Here is a 22,590-nt window from a genome sequence, read left to right as displayed (position 1 = left end):
GCCTCCTATATAACCCCCACCTTAAATTCCTCCATATACCTGTCTAGTAGTCTCTTAAACTTCACTAGTGGATCTGCCTCCACCACTTACTCAGGCAGTGCATTCCACGCAGCAACCACTCTCTGAGTGAAAAACCTTCCTCTAATATCCCCCTTGAACTTCCCTCCCCTTACCTTAAAGCCATGTCCTCTTGTACTGAGCAGTGGTGCCCTGGGGGAGAGGCGCTGGCTATCCACTCTATCTATTCCTCTTAATATCTTGTACACCTCTATCATGTCTCCTCTCATCCTCCTTCTCTCCAAAGAGTAAAGCCCTAGCTCCCTTAATCTCTGATCATCATCCATACTCTCTGAAACAGGCAGCATCCTGGTAAATCTCCTCTGTACTCTTTCGAATGCTTCCACATCCTTCCTATAGTGAGGCTGCTTAACAAGTTACGAACTCGTGGTATTACAGGAAAGATTCTGGCATAGATAAATCAGTGGCAGATTGGTAGGCGGCAAAGAGCGGGAATAAATCGAGCCTATTCTGGTTAGCTGGCGATGGCCAGTGGTGTTCCACAGGGACAGGTGTTGGGACTGCTTTTTGCGTTGTATGCCAGAATTTGGATGATGTAACTGATTACCTTGTTGAAAAGTTTTAGGTGATATGAAGAAGGGTGGAGGGACAGGTAGTTTTGAGGAAGTAGAGGAGGTACGGGGGGACGGACAGCCAGATTAGGAGAGTGGACAAAGAAATGGTAGTTGGAACACGGTGTCTGCAAATGTACTGTCAGGCACTTTGGTTGAAGAAGTGGAAGGATTGGGTATTTTCGAAACGGAGGGAAATTACGAAAAAACACGAGGGCGCCAATGCACTTGGGAGTCCTTGTGTAGGATTCCCTAAAGGTGAGTTTCCGGGTGAGTCCGTGGTGAGGAAGGCAGGTGCAATATTAGCATTCATTTCAAGAGGAATAGAATATAAAAGCAAAGATGTCCTGTTGAGACTTTGTAAAGCACTGGTGAGGCCACACTGTCAGCAGTTCAGGCCATTACCTTAGAAAAAGTGCTGTGAACCTGGAAGGAGTTCAGACGAAGTGGACGAAAACGATTCTGCGATTGAACGGCTTGTCATATGAAAAGTGTTTGACTCTGGGCCTGTATTCACTGGATTTCAGAAGGATAAGAGGTGACGTCTTTGCAGCCTGACCGAAGAGTTTGACGGAGTGGATGTGGAGAGGATGTTTCCTCTGGTGGGAGAGTCTGAGACCAGAGGGCACAACCTCACAATGGAGAGGCGTCCTTCTGGAAGGCATTTATTTTGCCAGGAAGCGGTGAATGTGTAGAATTCTTTGTTACAGGCTGCTGTGGAGGCCAAATCTTTATGTATATTTAAGGAAGAGTTTGATCGTCTCTTGATTGGTCAGGGCATGAATGGATGCACGGAGAAGGCAGGAGACTGGGGCTCAGACGGAAACGGAATCAGTCATGATGAAATGGCGGCGCAGACTCGATGGATCTGATGGGCTGATTCTGCACCGATGTCTTATGGTCATTTTGTCTTGTGGACTTTCAGGGAGACAAATTCCACAGATGATTCCGGTTGGGTGGGGTCAACAACCCCTGCTTGTGAAATAAAACCCGCTGTTTACCGTGGAGGAGGGGGTTTCTTGCGACAGCAGTTGCCCGGATGGTATGGCAATAATCTCTTAATGTTAGTGTTAAATAATGAACGTGAATAGACTCCTTTAGTTCTAGAATCACTGAGAAAATAATTGCCAACATTTGTTCCTGTTGAGTGGGAGTTAATTACCGAACGTGTTTTCTCTAATTTCAGCAGAGATTCTAACTCCCCATCTTCCCGATTTATTAATCTAATACCAAATACACATGGACGGGAGGGATATGGAGGACTCTCCATATTCCAGTTCTAGCTCCAGAGGACCATAAGATCAGAAGACGAAATGTCAGAATTGGGCCATTCAGCCCATCGAGTCTGCTCCGCCAGTTCATGGCTGATCCCGGATTCCACACAACCCCATACACCTGTCTTCACACTATATCCTTTGATGCCCTGACCGTTCAGGAAACGATAGACTTGCGCTTGAGATGTAAGCAAGACTTGTCCTCCACCGCAGACTGTAGCAGAGCGTTTCACAGACTCTCATGCTCCATGATAGGTAATTGTAGTATGGCAAGCGGCTGCGGATGGTAACATTAACTCCGTGGTCACACTGGAGCTGCTCAGAATTCTGCATTCTGAGAGACATAACTACCTCTCAAAACTTCAGGAGCTTCACCGCACAGTCGGCGGTGACGTCACATGAAGCGGCTGCTGTGCAGAACGACTTTGAGGAACCTGCTTACAATCATGGGCACAGTATATCCCTCGGTTACTGACATAGGTAAACAGACAGGGCTCTCCATTACTTTAACCTCAGTAACACCTGCTCTCTATGCGCTGGCAAACATGGAACATTATTCACTGTCTTACTAAAATGGATATTTTAAATATCTGGCAAATTCACTTATAAATAAATAATTTCAGACCTCCCGTTATACCTGTTTCTGTGCTCCATATTCACTGTCCCTGACGACACTGAAACATTCTTTAATCTCACCGAAGAGCACATCGCGGGAATTGCAAAACTTCGACGTTTAACCGGTCGATTGAAGTAGAATATGGACAGAAACTTCACAGAAAGGCCCTGTCCTGTGGTCACATAATCTGTCGCATTGCGCTGTCTATAGTCAGCACTTAGAATTGATTGGGCAGAAATGGTTTCTGATTGTAACAATATCTGGCACCAATAGAATCTGCTGCTGAACCTAGGTTTTGTCTGAAATCGAGTTGGTATGTTGTTTCTGTAATCGGTACTATTGAATGGAAACTAATGCAATGAGCTACCTGCACAATCACAGTTAATTTGCAGGTAGATCCCTGCGCTGTCGCGGTTGTAGCCATTGCTCACGGTCCATTTATATTTTTCCTGTCATTTTTGTACAGATGTACATCTACAACCTGGCCTCGGTTCCGTCACCCAGATTACAGCATCGCGTCCTCTCTCCTTCATCCCCTCGGGCCGACTCCCCAAAAGCCCGCCAAAACTAGCTTACAGACCCAGAAGAGAGAATAACATTAATCCCAATTGGTTAACAAATGAATGCAATTCTCGCTATCAGTAAATTTTAACCCAAACAAGCTTCCAGATAAAAGTCATGTCCTCATGACTTCTAAATAACTCCCCAACCATTCCTGCCAATACACATCCTAACCCAGGCACAAACAGTGACATTGCTCCCCAAACAGTAGACCTCACGCCCTGTTCCTCAGGCGCTATATAGGTCAACTTATCTGGGAGTTCCTTAACCCTCCGAGACCTCGTAACCCCTCCCCGAAACCATCCAGGCTCGGACACAACCGGGGATACCTCGGGTTCGCTTGCCAACTCCTCTCTCAATCTCTCACTCATAACCCCTTGCAACTCTGATCCGCCTGCTGTCCACGGCTAACCCTCCCCGCTACACCTGACTCAGTGGTAGAAGGGCCAAAGGTCTCTTCCTCAATCGAGGGGAAGTTGGCAAACGGCAGCATGTACCACAAATCCAGCGCATCATCCTTCGAATCCGTATTCTTCCTCACTTCTGCGATCGGTAGCTGCTGTTTGATCTTCTCCAAACGGAAGCACGTGGCCTGCACTGCTCCCCCAGCCTCTTCAACCTCCCGCAATCGAAACATCAGCTTCCTCTCTGGCTCCTCCGACTCCCGCCACAGTCTCAACAATTCTGTATTCACTGCACTTATCTCCAGCTTTTCCTTCCTGATGACTTCTTCAAGGTCAACCTTCAGGGTTTCCACTTCATTTGGACTGTCGATGGTCATCTTCACGTTCGCTTCAAGCTTCCGCTTCCCTCTTCCAAGATCTGTCCGCAATTGCTTCACCTCCTCAAACTCCCCTCTCCGGGCTCTCGGTTTGCTGTTACTCTTAATCAGATAACTTTCTTGTTCTCCCAACTGATACCGGATCACTTTCTCCGGTCTCTGCTGAGAATTCGGCCTCTGCATCTCCACATCAAACTTGATTCCGTAGAGACAGTCACTCACGAGCTGCGACCTTCGCCAGACCTGACACGTGACCAGAGAAAGCTTCAGCTCTTTAGTTCTCAGTCGCTCCTGCAACAGTCTCGCTTCAGATTCTCCCGAGGCAAATCCAAATGCCAGGAGAACATCCACATACGCCAAAACTCCAGACACCTCCACATCCCCCATGGTCTTCCACATGCCCCGCGGGAAGGTTGCAAGGGCTCCGGATATGCCCTGTGGCATCTTTCCGGACGGGAAGAATCCTAGGGGACCTATAACGGCCGTCTTCTCCTTGTCGGCCTTGCTCATCGGGATCTGGCAACATCCACTCCTCAGATCCAGCACCTTGAACCACTTCGCACCACTCAGACAGGCCATCGCCTCTTCGGCCCTCAGGGCCGTATTCTGGTCACTGACATTGCGCCTCTTCAGCGCACTATACTCCACACTCACGCTGCCTACGTCTCCCACGGCTTCAGGGCCCAGTCGCCGCGACCTCTCTCTCTCACCGAGGTATCTTCAGCGGTCAACTCCCCCTCCCTCGTGGTATTTCGGAGCGTCCACTAAGAGGGTCTCACCCTCAGATACTTGCCCCAGGCCGTACCACCACCGGCTCTCGTTTGAATTCGGTACCGGCCCGTGACTATTACACAAGTCCTCCCAAGCAGCTCGAAACTCTGGGTTTAATATATAATAATAGACAGTACACCATATGCGATTAAATGATAACACTTTATAGATATTACTAGAACTATGAGATTAATAATGATACAATATATATAAAGGAAAAGAAAATAAAGAAAAGGCGCCAAGACTTATCAAAGTCCAAACCACTTCGTGTACAACCGTTGGAGCTCAATTAACAAAGTCTTTTGGCCACCATTTGATCCCCTCCGAACTCCTCGACTCGTAGCTCAGGACCACCCGAAGTGATCAACCAAGCACATCTATCTTCGTCTTCTCTCCTCGCCGAACATCCTGGCCTCGGAGCCCCACTCGGGGTCCGTTCCTCACCCAGTTTACAGCATCGCGTCCTCTCTCTCTGTCACCCCCTCGCGGCGATCTCCCCAAAAGCCCGCCAACAATAGCTTACAGACCCAGAAGAGAGAATAACATTAATTCCAATTGGTTAACAAATGAATACAATTCCCGTTATCAGTAAATTTAACTCAAATAAGCTTCCAGCACTCCCTTGCAACAAAGAAGCATTCCTACTTTTAACAAAACTAAGAAGCCATTTGATTAACATACGCAGTCACAAAAAAAGAAAAATAAACCCTCACAAAGAAGAAACCCCCTTATATTAATAAGAAACCCCCTCTACACAACGTTCTCATGGATGCTGCCCCACCTGCTGAGTTCCTCCAGTGTGTTGTACGTGTTGCCTTTACCAGCGTTTGAATGCCACCGATCCTTGAATGTGGAGTTAGAGATGCGGGAGAAGACAGCGCCCCATTGGCGTTTAATATTGTGGATCTGTGAAAGATAAATCAATTCTGTATCAAATCCCATGTCGCAGGTACTTACTGTCACTGCCAAACTCACAATGTACACCAGAAAGGCCACTCGGTCTATCTGCTCTCTGCCCAGGTTTATGTTCCATATCCGTATTTTAAAAATTATCTCTCACTCTCCCTGTTGCAACTTGTCACCATTCGGTGGGAGAAGAGATTTCCCTTGAATTTCTTAGAATCAGAGAAATCTGCAGCAAATTACAGGCCCTTCGGCCCACAGCAACCAACTCTAGAAAATGCCTAGAATTACCCTACGACAGAACCCTCTATTTTCCTAAGCTCCATGTACCTATCTAAGATTCTCTTAAAAGACTCAATTGTACCCGTCTATGCAGTCGCAGTACACCGTCGCTGGCAGTGCAGTCCACACACCCACCACCATCTGTATAAAAAAATATATCTCTGACACCTCCATTGAACTACTTCCAAGCACCTTAACTATGCCCCCCACGTGTTAGCCATCTCAGCCCTGGGGGGGGGGGGGGGGGAAAGCCTCTGACTTTTCACACGATCAATGCCTCTCATCGTCTTGTACACCTGCATGAATTTCCTGCATGATTTCCCCCAGGCTAATTAACACGATGAGCTCGGTGAGTATTTGACCTTCCCCATGGCTCTGGACTAAGGTGGTTAAACTCCTTTTTCCCTGCTCTTTTCAAATTTTGTGTCATATTTCACCAATTTCAAAGGACTGTGCCTCAGACAGTTGGGTTGCTGCAATGCACCTCTAAAGCCTGACAGCAGACTAGCGAGTGAATCTTCAGTGCAGCAGAGTCAGAAACCAAAGAGTTACCAGCACCAATCAGGGCTTTGGGGCTCTGGAAAGAGATGGGGTCTGGAGGTTACGAGCAGGAGGAGGAATAGGAACCAGACCAGCAGGATGTGGCTATGAATGAAAGATGAGAAACATTTGGAAACTGGTTAATTGAAAAACAAAATGGTTAATTTCTACAAAACATTGCAGGTAATCAGCAGATCAGGCAGCAAATGTGGAGAGAAATAAATGGGCAGCATTTAAGCCAAGCCCCTTCAGCATGTCTAGACTGTGTACCCCTCTGCTTAGTTGCCGCCTGAACTGCAGAGTTTCTCCAGTATTGTGTGTGTGTGTGTGTGTGTGTGTGTGTGTGTGTGTGTGTGTGTGTGTGTGTGTGTGTGTGTGTGTGTGTGTGTGTGTCTGTCTGTCTGTCTGTCTGTATTTCCAGCAACTGCAGAATCTCTTTTGTTTTACATCTGCATTTGTAAGAGGATTGTACTTTGGCATTAGGTACACGAAATGCATGTTGATAATGAGTGTATCGTTTATGGGAGCCGCTTTCTGCGTTAAGAAAGCTGCTGAGTTTTCTACACACAAAAAACCCTGAGATATGGACATGGAACCAATGCTTGCAGAAATTATTAATGGCACCATGATTACCCATAGCGCCCCGCGGTTAAAATTTCGCAGTCGTTTGAAGCACCGATTAAATGCGCAGGCGTCAGGATTGCAGCCGTCTCCGATAATTACGCATGCGCGCAGTATACAAAATGTCGGGAGGAGCGGAAAGGTAAGGGCTTTTTCGACTCTAATTGAGTGACGATTGCTGTGAGAACCGGAGACTGTGGCCCGCAAACTCGGCACAGGCAGGTCTTTTTCCTCTCTCTGAGCCCCACGATCCGTATACGGGCCCCGGAGAGCTTCCGGCTAATCAGGGAATGGGAGCAGATAGATCTCACAGACAGAGCTGAGCTCGAGCAATCTGAATGCAAAGATTAGGAACTCGGAAAAAGAGAACAAAATCTTTCTATCAGCTGTTGAGAGAATCACCTTTGTTCTGCCTCCAACCGCAGCAAGAGAAAATCTGCAGCTGCTGAAAATCCAAGCAACACACAAAATGCCGGAGGAACTCAGCATTCGTACTCTTTTCCATAGATGCTGCCTGGCCTGCTGAGTTCCTCCAGTATTTTGTGTGTGTTGCTTGTTCTACCTGCAACACAACAAGTAGCTTTCACATCACAAATGTGCCAGACTCCAGTGAGACAGACTACTGCCCTTCCCTTCATAGACATTGGCATTGCCATCACTGAGTTCACCACCGTCAGTCATTTGGGAGGGTTCGGGGGAATATTTATATAGAATACAGAAACTAGTGATGCCTGTTTGCATTTTGGTGATACAAAAGTTACTAGAGAATTTGCAAGTGGGAAGAAGTGGCGTGATATTTGGAAATCTGACTTTTTAAAGCATAGTTTAGCAAGCAAACCACATATGGACAATGTGCAAAAGCTTTGGTGAGAAAATCCTCCGTTACCCTTTCCAGGCCTGCTACATAGGTTGTGTGAGAGTGCAGATGAACTGGATCAAACCCAGAGGAGATCAGAGTTCCTATTGACAGTGATTTGCCAGCTGTTAGAATGAATACCTCTCTATATAAAATTCACTGTGCACATCTTGTCACTGGGTAAAAAATGCACAGTACAAAATTTATCTGCACACTGGTTATTACAAATTAGAGGGGAGATTATTACAAATTATAGGGGATATTGGAAGGAAGGAAGGGAGACCTCCAGTGTCCCTGATGCCCTCCCCTACAAGATGTGCATCCAGCTGCAGCTTGTAACCCTGCACTTCAATGAGCTGCAACTTGAAATGGGTGAATTCCAGATCATCCAGCAGTTGGAGGGGGTGATAGATATGACATGAAGAGAGGTGAGTTACACCCAAGGTGCAGGACACAGGAAACTGGGTGAGAATCAGGAAGGGGAATGAGGTTAAATATCCATCGCAGAGTACTCTAGTGGCCATCCCCCACAACAACAGGTGGACCACTTTAGAAGCTGTTGGGGGGAATTACCTGGCAGAGCAAAGTCAAAAGGCTGATAGGGGATTCGTTAGTTAGAGGAACAGAACAAGAGGGGACGAATATCCTAGTGGTAAGGCTTGCTAATGGTAGTGAGCAGGGGAGGGGGTGAAGTGGTTAAAATAAGTTGTAGGGGGAAAGGGAGCTAGAATGACAGAACAGATAGTGGAGAGGGTGAATTGAATTGACTTTATTAGATACATAGTTCATAAACATGAGGAGTAGAAATCTTTATATTACATCTCCATCTAAATGTGCAATGTGTAATTTATAGTAGATAGTTTGCACATAGGACGGTCAATATAACATCGAAATGCAATTGTATCAGCATGAATTAATCAGTCTGATGGCCTGGTGGAAGATGATGACCCGGAGCCTGTTGATCCTTTTGCTGTGGTACCATTTCCTGGATGGTAGCAGCAGGAATAGTTTGTGGTTCTGGTGAATTGGGCCTGTTTGTCCCTGATATTCTTTGGGCCATTTTTACACACCTGTCTGTGTAAATGTACAGAATTGTGGAAAGTATATTGTGCAATGGATAATTTCCTTCTTTATATTTAGAGACATTTTTAGGTGCATAAAATGATGAGGGGTATTGAGCGTGTTGGTGGCCAGAGGTTTCTTCGCAGAGTTGAAATGGTTGACACGAGAGGGCAGAGTTTTAAGGTGCTTGGAAATAGATACCGAAGGGATGTCAGGGTTAAGTTTTTTTTTACACAGAAATGCGTGGAATGCGCTGCCAGCTGCGGTGGTCCAGGCAGATAAAACAGGGTCTTTTAACAGCCTCTTAGATAGGTACATGGAGCTTAGAAAAATAGAGGCTGGTATGCTGGGGAAATTCTGGGCAGTTACTAGAGTAGGTTACATGGTTGGCACAACATTTTAGTCTGAATGGCCTGGAATATGCTGTCGAATTCTACATTCTATTTTGAACAGTGAAGTAACTTCTCTTCTTTAAACTGTACAGGGTTCATGATTTTAATGCCTCTTTTCCACTCTCCCATAGAGAGATGAAAAATTATTTAAGATTGCCTCCATCTGCTTTCGTTCCACACGTGGATTGCCATTCCTGTCTTCCAGAGGACCAACTTTGTGCCTTGTAATCCTATTTCTAGAATCCCTGAGGATTATCCTTCACCTTTTCTGTGACAGCAACCATGCCTTCTTTTAGCCATCCTGATATATTTCTTATGTGTTCTCTTGCATTTCTTATAATCCATAAGAAACTGCCTGCCTATCCTTGTTATGCAACTCCATTTTGTGCTTCAGGGTCTCAATATCTCTTGAAAACCAAGCTTCCCTACAGTTTCTATCTTTACCTTTTATTCTGACATGCACATACCCAGTTTGTACTTTAAAAATTTTGCTTTGAAGGCCTCCCATTTACCAAGCACACCTTTGCCATAAAGCAGCCTGTCCCAATCCACAGTTGCCAGATCCCAGTGTTGATTCCAGGTGTTGATCCATGCCCTGAACACATCCACCTTTCCTACGCTGCTCCTTGTATTGAAATATACAGGGCTCAGCATATTCACTGCACTATGATCAACTTTTTCATTCCTGACTTTGTCTGAGGCCTGAACAACATCTGTCTCCAAAACCTCTCCACTATCTGTTCTGTTATTAAGGCTCCCAATCCCCCTGCAACTTTAGTTTAACCCCCGTTACCCCACCTCCCAGCATGCAGCTCTATCACCCCTTTGGCTTTCCTCTCCCAGATCAATAAAAAGGAGGTGCATACCAGGTACAGGCAGATAGGAACAAATGGGGGTACTTAGGAAATACAGGAAATTCAAGTGAACACTTATGAAAGAAATAAAAGAAGGCATGAGGTTGCCCCAGCAGACAAGGTGAAGGAGAATCCTCACGGATTCTGCAGATATGTTACAAGCAAAAAGACTGCAAGGGTAAAAATTAATTCTCTGGAAGATCAGAATGGTAATTCATATGAAGGGATAACATAGATTTGGGGAGATTATTTTTGCATCCGGATTTACACAGGAGATGGACAAAGAGACTGTAGAAGTGAGGCAAAGCTGCATCAACTTCATGGACCCTGTACAGATTACAGAGGTGGAGGAGTTTGCTGTCTTGAGGCAAATTAGTGTGGATCAATCCCCAGGGCCTGACAAGTTGTTCACTAGGACCCTGCGGAAGACAAGTGCAGAAATTATCGGGGCCCAAGCACAGATATTCAAATCATCCTTAGTGACAGGTGAGCTATTGGAGGATTGGAGGACAACCAATGTTGTTCCACTGTTTCAAGAAAGGATCTAAAAATAAACTAGGAAATTGTACATTGGTGAGCTTGACATCAATAGTGGGAAAGTTATTGGAACGTATGTGCAGGAACTGGATATATAAGTATTGGATAGATGAGGACTGGTCATGTCTAACCAGTCTTATAGAGTCTCTCGAGGAAGTTATCAGGGAAGTGGATGAAGGCAAGGCAGTGGATGTTGTCTACATGGACTTTAGCAAGGCACTTGACAAAGTCTCATATGGGACGCTGGTCAAGAAGGTTCAGTCACTGTGCATTCAAGATTAGACAGTAAATTGGATGAGACACCAGCTTTGAGAGAAGCCAGAGTGTGGCAGCAGATGGTTGCCTCTCTAACCAGAGGCCAGTGACTGCTGGTGTGCCATAAGGATCAGTGCTGGATCTGTTGTTGTTTGTCATCTATATCAGTAATCTGGATGATAGTGTGGTTAACTGGATCAGCAAATTTGTGGATGACAACAAGACTGGGGGTTTAGCGGACTGCGAGAAGACTATCATGGCTTGCAGTGCAATCTGGGCCGACGGGAAAAATGGATTGAGAAATGGAATAATGCAGACAAGTGTGAGTTGTTGCACTTTGGTCTGACCTACCAAGGGAGGTCTTTCACAGTGACTGGTTGGGCATGGAGGAGTGTTGTAGAAGAAAGGGACCTGGGAATACAAGTCCTTAATTCACTGAAAGTGGTATCACAGTTAGATAGTGACGGGAAAAATAGATTTTAGCCCATTGGCTTTCATGAACCAAATACTGACAATGGATGGATATTATGTTGACTTGTAAAAGAGGCCTAATTTGGAGTATTGTGTGATGTTTTGGTCACCTACCTACAGGAAAGATGTAAAAGAGGTTCAGAGAGTTCAGAGAAAATTCGCAAGGATGTTGCCAGGTCTGGAGGACTTGGGTTAGAAGGAAAGATTGAACAAATCAGGACTTTATTCCTTGGAATGTAGAAGATTGCGGGGAGATTTGATTGTGATAGAGGGGAATAGATAGTGTAAATGCAAGCTGGCTTTCTCCACTGAGATTGGTTGGGACTCCAACTAGAGGCCATGGGTTAAGGGTGAACGGTGAAATGTTAAGGGGAACATGAAGGGAAACTTCATCACACAGACAGTCATCCGGGTGTGGAATGTGCAGCCTGCACAAGTCGTGCATGCGAGCTCAATTTCAACATTTAAGAGGTTTGTGTGTGTACCTGGATGGTAGGGGTATGGGAGTGGGCAGTTTAAATAGTTCAGCACAAACTAGATGGTTCAAAGGGCCTGTTTCTGTGTTGTAATTTTCTACAAGAACCTGAAATAATACAAAAATTGACTCTGTCCATATAACAACTGTGTGGACCAACCATGCATCTCAGCTGGAATTTTTTAATATGGTATTAAAACTGTGGCACCTTAAGTTAATAATACATGAAACGATTCCCCAGCTGCACGTCAAGAAAGACTATTTGCGTGATACTGTTTCAGTTACTGTGGAGCCAGGCACCCATGCAGCTCAGCAGGAACAGGGAATAATACCAATGGATAGTCAAACTGAGCCAGGGCACAAATTAGAAATGGCAGTAATGCCCCATTCTTACGGAGACAGGAAGAGCATCAGGGAATAGATGGTCATTCCAGATACCAGCACTCTGCCCAGTCAGGAGATGCTTTCTCTCTGTTCATGGGTTGAACCTCACTGTAACATTGTGATACCAAATCAACCCTTGGCAACTCATGTCATCTCATCTGAAATGTTGTCCTAAGCCCATTGATGGATTTTGTAAATCTTTTTACAGGTTAAAAACGAGAAGGAATTTGTCTCCAGGAAGCTCAAAAATGGCACGCCTGTTTTGTTGTCTGTGTCTCGATATATAGGAAGTGGAGTAAGGGATTCAATCGACCATCCTTCCTGCTCAGACTGTGGGGAGGGATTCACTCGGTCATTTGACCAACTGGCAAGACCATCATTTTACACAGGAGAAAGGCCGTTCACCTGCTCAGTGGGAATGGATTCACTTCGTTATCACAATTGAAGGTTCATCAGCAAGTTCACACTGGTCAAGGACATTCACCTGTTCTGTGTGTGAGAAAGGATTCAGTCAGTCATCCCACCTGTGGACATATCAGTCAGATCACATTGGGCAGAGGTTGGTCATTTGCTGAATTTGTGGAGAAGGATTCACTCGGTCATCTGACCTAATGGCTCAGCAGCGAGTTCACACTGGAGAGAGGCCATTCACTTGCTCAGTCTGTGGGAAGGGATTCACTCGGTCATCTCACCTACTGGTACATCAGCGAGTTCATACAGGGGAAAGGCCGTTCACCTGCTCAGTCTGTGGGAAGGGATTCACTCAGTCAGCCAACCTGCATAGTCATGAGCGAGTTCACACTGGGGAGAAGCTGTTTACCTGCTCAGAATGTGGCAAGAGATTCACTCACGCTTCTACCCTGCAGACTCATCAGCGATTTCACACTGGGGAGAAGCCGTTCACCTGCTCAGTCTGTGAGAAGAGATTTACTCAGTCATCTGACCTACAGCGTCACCAGCGAGTTCACACTGGAGAGAAGCCACTCACCTGCTCAGAATGTGGGAAGGGATTCACTCGGTCATTTGACCTAATGGCTCACCAACAAGTTCACTCTGGGGAGCGGCCATTCACCTGCTTGAACTGTGGGAAGGGATTCACTTTGTCATCTAAGCTACTGACACATCCGCATGTTCACACTGGGGAGAAGCCGTTCATCTGCTCAGTCTCCGGTATGAGATTCACTGATTCATCCACCCTACAGCGTCACCAACGAGTTCTCACTGGGGAAAGGCCATTCACCTGCTCAGTCTGTGGGAAGGGATTCACTAAGTCATCCCGCCTACTGGTACATCAGCGAATTCATACTGGGGAGAGGCCGTTCACCTGTTCAGACTGTGGGAAGGGATTCACTCAGTCCTTCAACCTACAGAGTCATCAGCGAGTTCACACTGGGGAGAAGCCGTTCACCTGCTCAGAATGTGGGAAGGGATTCACTCGGTCATTTGACCTAATGGCTCACCAACGAGTTCACACTGGGGAGCGGCCATTCACCTGCTCAGTCTGTGGGAAGGGATTCACTCAGTCATCCAACCTGCAGAGTCATCAGCGAGTTCACACTGGGGAGAAGCCGTTCACCTGCTCAGAATGTGGGAAGGGTTTCTCTCATTTATCCAACCTACAGAGACATCAGCGAGTTCACACTGAGGAGAAGCTGATCACCTGCTCAGTCTGTGAGAAGGGATTCACTTGCTCATCTACACTGAAGGTACATCCGTGAGTTCACACTGGGGAGAAGCCGTTCAGCTGCTAAGAATGTGGGAAAGGATTCACTCAGTCATCCCAACTACTGGCACAACAGTCAGTTCACACTAGGGAATGGCCGTTGTTATGAATCCTGGGTTTCGTTTGCTGTGGACTGTCATTTTAAGAGAGAGATAGATTAAGAAGGTGAATCAGTCTGACTGGCAGCTTGTTTAGTTTTAACCAAGGACACAGACACTCATAGTCAGATGGAGGTGAAGGAGGAAAAATGGAAGGATCGAAACAAGGTAAGTAATGGCCAAGGGTCACAGTTTAGAACTTTCCTATGCCCACAACGGTGAGTTAATTATCGATTCACTGTACATCGATTGTGTGGTTGTCACCTTGTTTGATCCATAGGTGTGGATCTAATTTGGGGTATACTGTGAAGACCACTGATGTGTTAACCCTTGCCTGGGTGTGGTGTGGTAATTAACTTGAAGACAATACCCCTTGTGACAAGTCACTTTTGGTGATAATTCATATGTGGATTTGGAATGACGGCAGATAAAATCTACAGCAACTTCTCTCTCGTTTTACCACCATGGAACCTGTGGAATTTGACATAATTGCCTTCTCTTGACATTTAGCCTGGATTACAAATACCTCTCTCTCATTACCTATTCCGTGGTTGAACTGAAGTTTCATACTTTGCCATCTCAATACTCCAAGAATTATTTCCCCTGAGCTCAATAGTTTGTGAGTTTTATTTATTCACATATATACACATAACACTGTTAACTTTTGTTTATCTTGCTTAAGTTGCTATATTATAAGTATATTCTAATAAGGACTGTTTTAACATCAAAAACAGACTCCAATTGCTGCTGATTTATTTCTAATGCTTTACGGTTCATAACAAAATTGGGGCCTGCGTCTGAGATATGAACAGATTTTTGTATTCATTAATTATCGATTTCATTTGGGAAATCCCTTCTGATTTATCTGTGTGTGGAAAATTTGCAGCAATGGATGCTGATTATTGTTTGGAAGCGCCAGCCTCTGAGGCATTAGAGGATGCCAGATGGATTGAGTTGTTGAGTATTGCTAGAAGGTTAAAACTTGCTAAGGTGAAATTGACAATGAGGGGGGCACAGATGCAGAGGATAATAGCTGAACATTATGTATCTCAGGGTGTGTTTAAAGTGGAGGAGTTGGAGGTGTTTCCTGAAAGTAAACCTAGTGAGCTTGAGCTCCAGTACAAGTGAGAAAAATTAAAGATGGAGACTGCGGGAAGGCAGATACAGTTTGAGGCTAGAGAGGCAGAAAAACAGAGGGAGGGAGCAGAAAGACAGAGGCTGTTCGAGCTGGAAAAGATAGATTGCTGCAAAGGGATCTAGCGTTGGACTCTGGTGATAAGTTTGAGGCCAGTCGGGAAGTTAAATTGGTACCTCCATTTTACGAGGCAGAGGTTGATAAATACTTTCAGCATTTTGAGATGGTTGCTCAGAGTTTAAAGTGGCCAAAAGAGGGTTAGCCTATTCTCTTACAAGGTGTAATTAAGGGGAAGTCTCAGTAAGCCTATTCTGCTTTGACAGTTGACGAAGCAGCTAATTATGACATAGTGAAACCGTCTGTGTTCAAAGCTTACGAGTTGGTCTCAGAATCATACAGGCAAAAGTTTAGAAATTTGAGGAAATCTGTGAACCAGACTTATATGGAATTTGTTTTTGAGAAGTTTGTGTGTTTTACCCGCTGGTGCACATGTAAAAATATAAATGATAATTTTAACAGCTTGAAAGTGTTGTTTTTAATTGAAGTATTCAAAAGGTGTGTCCCTGATGAAATAAAGACGTATTTAGATGAAAAGGATGCTGCCACTTTGCAGGAGTCTACTAGATTACCAGAGGAGTTTGTTTTAACTCTTAAGTTTAAGTTTATCCCAAATAAGAGCTTCCAAAATAGTAGCAAGGATAACCAGGGTTAACCAGAAATTAAAGCTGGGACTAGTGACAAGAGTAAGGATGAAGGGAAGCAGTTGAAGGAGAAATATTCTGGTCTTGCTTGTTACTATTGTAAGAATGCTAATCATATGATGGCTAATTGTTCCATCCTGAAGAAGAAAAAGGAAAAGGAGGCAGTCCCGAATGCCTGTGTTCAGTATGTTGAAGCACCTATCAACCCACAGGGTTCTGAACATTCTGTTTGCGGCTCAGTTAAGGTCTGAGAGGTCTGACCGAGTTAAGAAGGGATTCGATCATTTTATGTCAGATGGGTTTGTATTAGTAAAGGAAGGATCAACCCCGTTACCAGTGAAAATTCTTCGAGTTACTGGGGATCCTCAGTCATTTATATCAGACAGCGTTCTAAAGTTTGCTGATGAGTCTAACACTGGTGAGGTAAATCTTATTAAAGGCATTGGGGGCGACATGGTTTCCGTGCCATTGCACAAGGTTACTTTACTGTCAGGGTTGGTTTCGGGACCTGTTGAGATTGGATTATGCTTCAGTTTACCGGTTGGAGATGTTACTTTGCTGTTAGGGAATGACCTGGCAGATGGTAAAGTTGTTCCTGCAGTGCAGTTGACAACTAAGCCAGCCACTGATGACCCACAGATGGATTTTAACATTTATCCTTCCTGCACAGTAACTCGAAGTATGGCTAAAATGTCTGCCGATGCAGACGAGTTTATAGCAGAACAGAACCAAGACCCTTAGATTGAAGTTTTAAAAGAAACAGCTTTCTCAGATGATGAGATTAAGAAAGTGCCAGTTGGGTGTTATCCCAAGGATGGAGTGTTAATGAGGAAGTGGAGGCCACCTACTATACCAGCGAGTGAGGAATCGGCAATAGTTCACCAAAACTATTTCCTAAAGTTCCTAAAGTTTATAGGACTGAAATTTTAACTTTGGCCGACATTTTGCCCTCAGGTGGCCATTTTGGAGTGAATAAAACTGTAAACAGGATTATGAAATAATTCTACTGGCCTAATCTGAGGAAAGATGGTGTGACCTTTTGCAGAACCTGTCACATTGGTCAAGTTGTGGGTAAAACTAATCAGGTCTCCACAGTGCCCCACTGCAGTCTATATATACCTGCATTTGGTGAACCCTTTTCCAAAATTATAGTGGACTGTGTTGGCCCATTGCCAAAGACTAAAGCTGGCCATCAGTATCTGCTAACTATTATGTGTACTGCATCCAGATTCCCAGAGGCAATACCTCACAGAAATATTAAAGCTAAATCTGTGGCGAAGGCTCTTACCACGTTTTTTTACTTTATTTGGTTTGTGTAAAGAAATCCTGTCTGATCAAGGAAATAATTTTACATCTGGATTATTCCAGCAGGTAGTTTATGAACTGGGAGCTGAACAAATTAAATTGTCTGCGTACCATCCAGAATTACGATGGGTTCTCGAAAGATTTCATTCTACCCTCAAAACAATGATTAAGACATAATGTGTTCCACAATGTCTCTCTCTCTCTCACTCTGTGCTCTGTAAAGGCTTGAAAAATACATCATCGGACGCACGGACGCACATGCCAAAAAAACACATACTGTATTGAAAATGGAAAAGACTGGGATGAAGGAATATATTTACTATTCTTCGCAGTACGAGCATTGGTACAGGAATCACTGGGCTTTAGTCCATTTGAATTTGTATTTGGTCATAGAGTGAGGGGAGCTTTGACCTTGTTAAAGGAACAGTGAATTGATGGGGATGTGCATGTTAACTTGTTAGACTAAGTTTTGAAGTTCAACAATGAACTACTCCAGGCCTGTAGTCTAGCGAGACAAAACTTAAAGATTTGTCAAAACAAAACGAAGTGTTCGTTTGATAAGTCGTCTTGCGAAAGAAAATACCAGGTAGGGGATAAGGTGATTACCTTATCCCCAATGCTGACAAATCCACTTCATGCGAAACTCAATGGACCGTATGAAATAGTCGTTCAAATTAATAATGTGAATTATGTTATCAAAACACCCGACTGATGTAAACTAACACAGGTGGTACAGATAAATATAATAAAGCCTTATTTTGACAAGCAGGCACCGTCTGTGAGTGTTGTTGTCAAAACATATGAATCTGGTAACCCTGAGAATGAAACAATTGACTCGTCTGAGACTTTTCACAAACCAAACATTGTCCCAGTTAAGCTAATGAACTCGGTTGTTCTAGAAAATATTGATAACAAGTTGGCTCATATGCAGCCAAAGCAACAACAATAGCTGAAGGAATTAATTCTGAAGTTTAAAGATTTATTTCCCGATGTTCCCAAGCAAACCACGGTCGCAGTACATGACGTAGATATTGGTCAAGAAAAACCGATTAAACAACAGCCATATCGCATGAGCGTAGAAAAGTGTAAATTGGCTGAGCAAAAAATAGAAAATATGCTGACGAATGGTATTATTAGTCATTCAGCATCAGATTGGAGATCACCTTGCATTATTGTCCCAAACCTGATGGTAGTGTTAGATTTTGCACTGATTATAGGAAGGTAAATGCAGTAACAAAAATAGATGCCTATCCTATCCCTAGGGTGGATGATTGCATCAATAAGGTTGGAGAAGCAAAATTTCTTACAAAGATTGATCGGTTGACAGGGTATTGGTGTGTTCCATTGACGGGCAGACATAGAGAAATTTCTGAGTTTGTGACACCATCTGGGTTGCTCCAGGAACATTCCATAGAATGAATGATTCTGTAATTCGAGTGTTAGAACACACAGATGCCTATATTGATGACTTAGTCTCAGGGAGTGACACTTGGGAAGAGCATTTCTCTGCAGTAGAAAAGCTGTTTGACAGGCCAACTTGGCTAAGAGTGAATTTGGCCATGCCACCGTGACCTGTCTTGGCTATGTTGTAGGTCAAGGCAAATTGGCTCCTGTTCGGGCAGAAGTCCAGACAATTTCTTAAGTTCCTATTCTGACTGCTAAGAAGGCTCTTAGAAGGTTTCTGGGAATGGATGGATATTATCGTAAGTTCTGTAAGAACTTTGCTGGTGTTGCCCTTCCTCCGACTAATCTCCTGAAGAAGGGTGAAAAGTTTGTTTGGACCGATTCTTCTCAGGAGGCAATTGATTGGTTGAAAGTTATTATTTGAGATTAGGCCAATCAATGTAGTATTGTCAGCAAATTTAATTAGCAGATTGGAGCTGTGGGTGGCAACACGTCATGGGTGCACAGAAAGTAAAGGAGAGGGGCAAAGAGAGGGCCCTGTGGGTTATGTGTCCTCAGGGTCAGAGAGACAGAGGAGATGGAGCCCACTGTTACCACCTGCCTGCGATATGACAGGAAGTCCAGGAGCCAGCTACACAAGGCAGGGTGAAAGCCGAGGTCTCTGAGCTCCTTGTCGATACTTCACGCCTTTGTATGGCTACTGCTCTGCCCATGACTGCAAGGAACTGCAGAGAACTTTGGAGAGCAGAGGACATCAGGGAAACAAGCCTCCACTCCATGGACTCTCCCTACACTTCCCCTCCCCCGGAAAAGCAGGCCATGTACACAAAGAAGCTCATAACCTGGACATTCTTGCTGCAAATCCGCTCCCACATTGGCGGAAAGATGCAAAAGCCGTAAGGTGCGTAACGCCAGGCTAAAGGATGGCTTCCTGTCTGCAGTTATAAGCCAAATGAATGATAAAATGGACTCGAACTCACAATGTAACTCGACGTGACCCTGCAACATATGTCTATCTGCACTGCACTTTCTGTGCAGCCATAATGCTTACTTACAGTTTATTTTTTTTTGTTATATATCAGCTCAATGTACTGTTGTAATGTATCGATCTGTGTGGATGGTACATCAGGCAAGATTTTCACTGTAGCTCAGTACGTGATGATAATAAACAAATTTCCCCATTTTAATTGTGTCGAAATATTAGACAGACTGAGCTTCTGCTGCGGAACCACAGAAGGAAACTGAACTGTTGTCATTTCTGTGGAAAGCAAATATATGGAAAATGCTTCAATCTCACATTACGATCTGCGGTAACTGGGATCAGGTGACCGATGGCGGGTCTCCCATATCAATATCAGAATCAGGTTTAATAGCACCGGCATATGTCATGAAATTCGTTGTCTCTGCGGTAGCAGTAGAACCTAATTCATAACAGTAGATTTTAACATTTGTGATTAAAAATAAGTATAGGTATATAGTACAAAAATATAAAAAATAATAATGTAATAAGCTATTTTAATTGTGTAAATGTAATAAACTATTTTAATTGTGTGGAACTATTTGACTGACTGTGTCGTTGCTTCGGAAATTCTGAAGTGAAGCTGAATTAAACTTTACACATTTATGAGAAGCTCAAATAAATACAAAAAGCTAAATTCTCACATAAATGGGTCAGACACCCAGAAACATCGGCTGCACTTCAGCACGTCGAAACAGTGGAATGAAAAATGCAGAAAATATTACAGGAAAAAAAAACATTGTCCACCCACAATGAGAGGACGTGACAGATCCGGATCTCACTGTCTTGTCTGAACGGGGAAAGGTGAAGCTACACGTACACGTAGAGCAGTGACCCGCAGATGCTGCAGATCTGCAGAAAAACGTGAACAGGACACGGGATCAGGTGACGGGTGGAGGGTCTCCCACCTGAACCGGTGACTCTGCTCCTCGCCCATCACACACTGTCCGACCCATCCGCCGCATTCCCCACATTATTCCATATTTACACCAGATACATGTCTGCTCTTCCACACCATATCTACCCCGATCCATTTCCCTCCACCCCCAGGTCACAGAGTCACGGGCTCGATTCCCATCCCGGTCCGAAACATAATTCAAGCCCAAACAGGACGTGTTCACGTTTCATTTAAATCAGTTCTGTGTTTATAAACACTAATTTCTATTCACATTCCTCCGGCTTCAGTGGACAAGAACACTGAAACATCAAGTGAGAAACAGCAGGAGGTGGCTATTCGGCCCCTCTAACCATCAACAAGATGGCGGCTGCTCTCCCATCTCAGCAACGTTTCCTCGATACCTTCGGTCTCCACACATCTGCCGGCCTCTTTGCTACATCAGGATGATCACCGAGTCTTCACCGCCCTCTGTGGAGGGGATTTACAGATATTCATCACCCTCGGAATGGAGACTTTTTCCCTCATCACAGTCCGGGACAGCCCACCCCCTTTTTCAGAGACTGGGATCGCTGGTTCAACCGGTAATGATGTTGTCCATTTCAATGTGTTCACATCTCAGTCCTCGATTCTCTAAATGAAAGGGTTATCACATTTGATCTTTCTTCATATAATGACCCCACCACTCCAGGGATCAGTCAGCTGAATCTTCATTGCACTTTCTGTAACAAATGCTCTCTAACCTCTTTGTTAATACCCTATGGAATTAATTTCCATCTTCTGCAGCCCCGTGTTGCCCCAACCACTCACCTCCCACCCCGTCACTATTTCCAACTTCCCACCTCCCCCTCACCTGGATCCACCTCTCACTCCCCAGCTCTTGCCCCATCCCCGCCCCTCACCTATTCTCTGACTATTTCCCGTCCACACTCAGTTCAGAGGGAGGGTCTCGGCCTGAAATGTTGACCGTCTATTTCCCTCCACAGATGCTGCCCGACCCACTGAGTTCCTCCGGCAGTTTGTTCTTTGGTCTGTGTAACCCGTGTTAGTATGGGGAGCGGGGTTTTACACCATATTGCAGGTTTAGGGTTAGGGTTAATGGACTTTTCAGTGGGATAACAACATTAATCACGGGTTTCATCACTGAATCCAGTGTTCTGGGATGTAAAGTCCCCTGTTATGTGTCCGGCAGTGCCGTGTTGTTGGTGGAGTGGGCAGCGTGGTGTTTGTCTCGATTCGGGTCACAACACCAGAATTGCCAGCGGGGTCCACACACAGTGTATTAGGCAATAGAAAACCTCTCGTCCCTGCAGTCTTTGTCTCCTGGTAAACTCAACACCCTGACAGTGTGGACCATAGATACCCCTTCCTCTCAGAGTCAGGGAATCATTCAGACAGCTGATCGTCTAGATTTATTGGTCATTAAAGTTCGCCCAGATTCGTTTGGACGGATTTCATGTGGTGTTCGGGGTGTCACAGTGAAAGGGCCTGAGGTCCGAACTCTCTACGTTGTCCAAACATCCTTCCAGCTGAGGCGACACTTCACCTGTGAATCTTCCGAGGTCGCCCGTTGTGTCCGCTGCTCCCGATGCGGCCGCCTCCACACTGGTGACACCGGCTCCTCCGCAGTTGTGCCGGGTCAGAATGTTTTTTAACGGGTGTCGATATTTTTCTTCCCTTTTGTGCGGGAGGGGTGGGTTTTGGGGGTTGATGATCGTGATGCTGTCCTTTTTGATGCGGGGGGTGGGGAGGGAGTTTCTTTTTTTTCTCTCTGAACGATTTCATGTTTTATTTGTTTCCTGGTTCTCCGGAGAAGAAGAAAACACTCAGCGTTATTTATGGATACCTGCTTTAATAATAAATTAACCTTTGAACTATCCACTCCGAGCGGGACTTACTTAGTTAGTCACTCAGATAGGAACAGTCTGTGAATGCTCTCACCCAGTTCACCAATTCCCCTTACACCACAGATATATCTGTCCAGATACACCCCACACAAGACAGACTGGAGCCAAAAATATTTACTACATGACAGACCCTAAAGACA

The 22,590-nt window shown here is 44.9% G+C and overlaps 1 protein-coding gene across 1 annotated transcript; it reads left to right on the top strand.

The window, feature by feature from the left end:
* Nucleotides 1–7,038: 7,038 nt before the first annotated feature.
* LOC140722866 (uncharacterized) lies at nucleotides 7,039–17,886 on the top strand. The gene is made up of 2 exons (XM_073037505.1): nucleotides 7,039–7,120; nucleotides 12,473–17,886. The coding sequence occupies exon 2, from the start codon at nucleotides 12,876–12,878 to the stop codon at nucleotides 13,980–13,982; it is 1,107 nt and encodes a 368-aa protein (XP_072893606.1). The 5' UTR covers nucleotides 7,039–7,120; nucleotides 12,473–12,875; the 3' UTR covers nucleotides 13,983–17,886.
* The last annotated feature ends 4,704 nt before the right edge of the window (nucleotides 17,887–22,590 follow it).

This window comes from Hemitrygon akajei, unplaced genomic scaffold (genome assembly GCF_048418815.1).
Source record: "Hemitrygon akajei unplaced genomic scaffold, sHemAka1.3 Scf000092, whole genome shotgun sequence".
NCBI classification, from domain to species: Eukaryota; Metazoa; Chordata; class Chondrichthyes; order Myliobatiformes; family Dasyatidae; genus Hemitrygon; species Hemitrygon akajei.
This window is presented reverse-complemented; position numbering and strand designations above follow the sequence as displayed.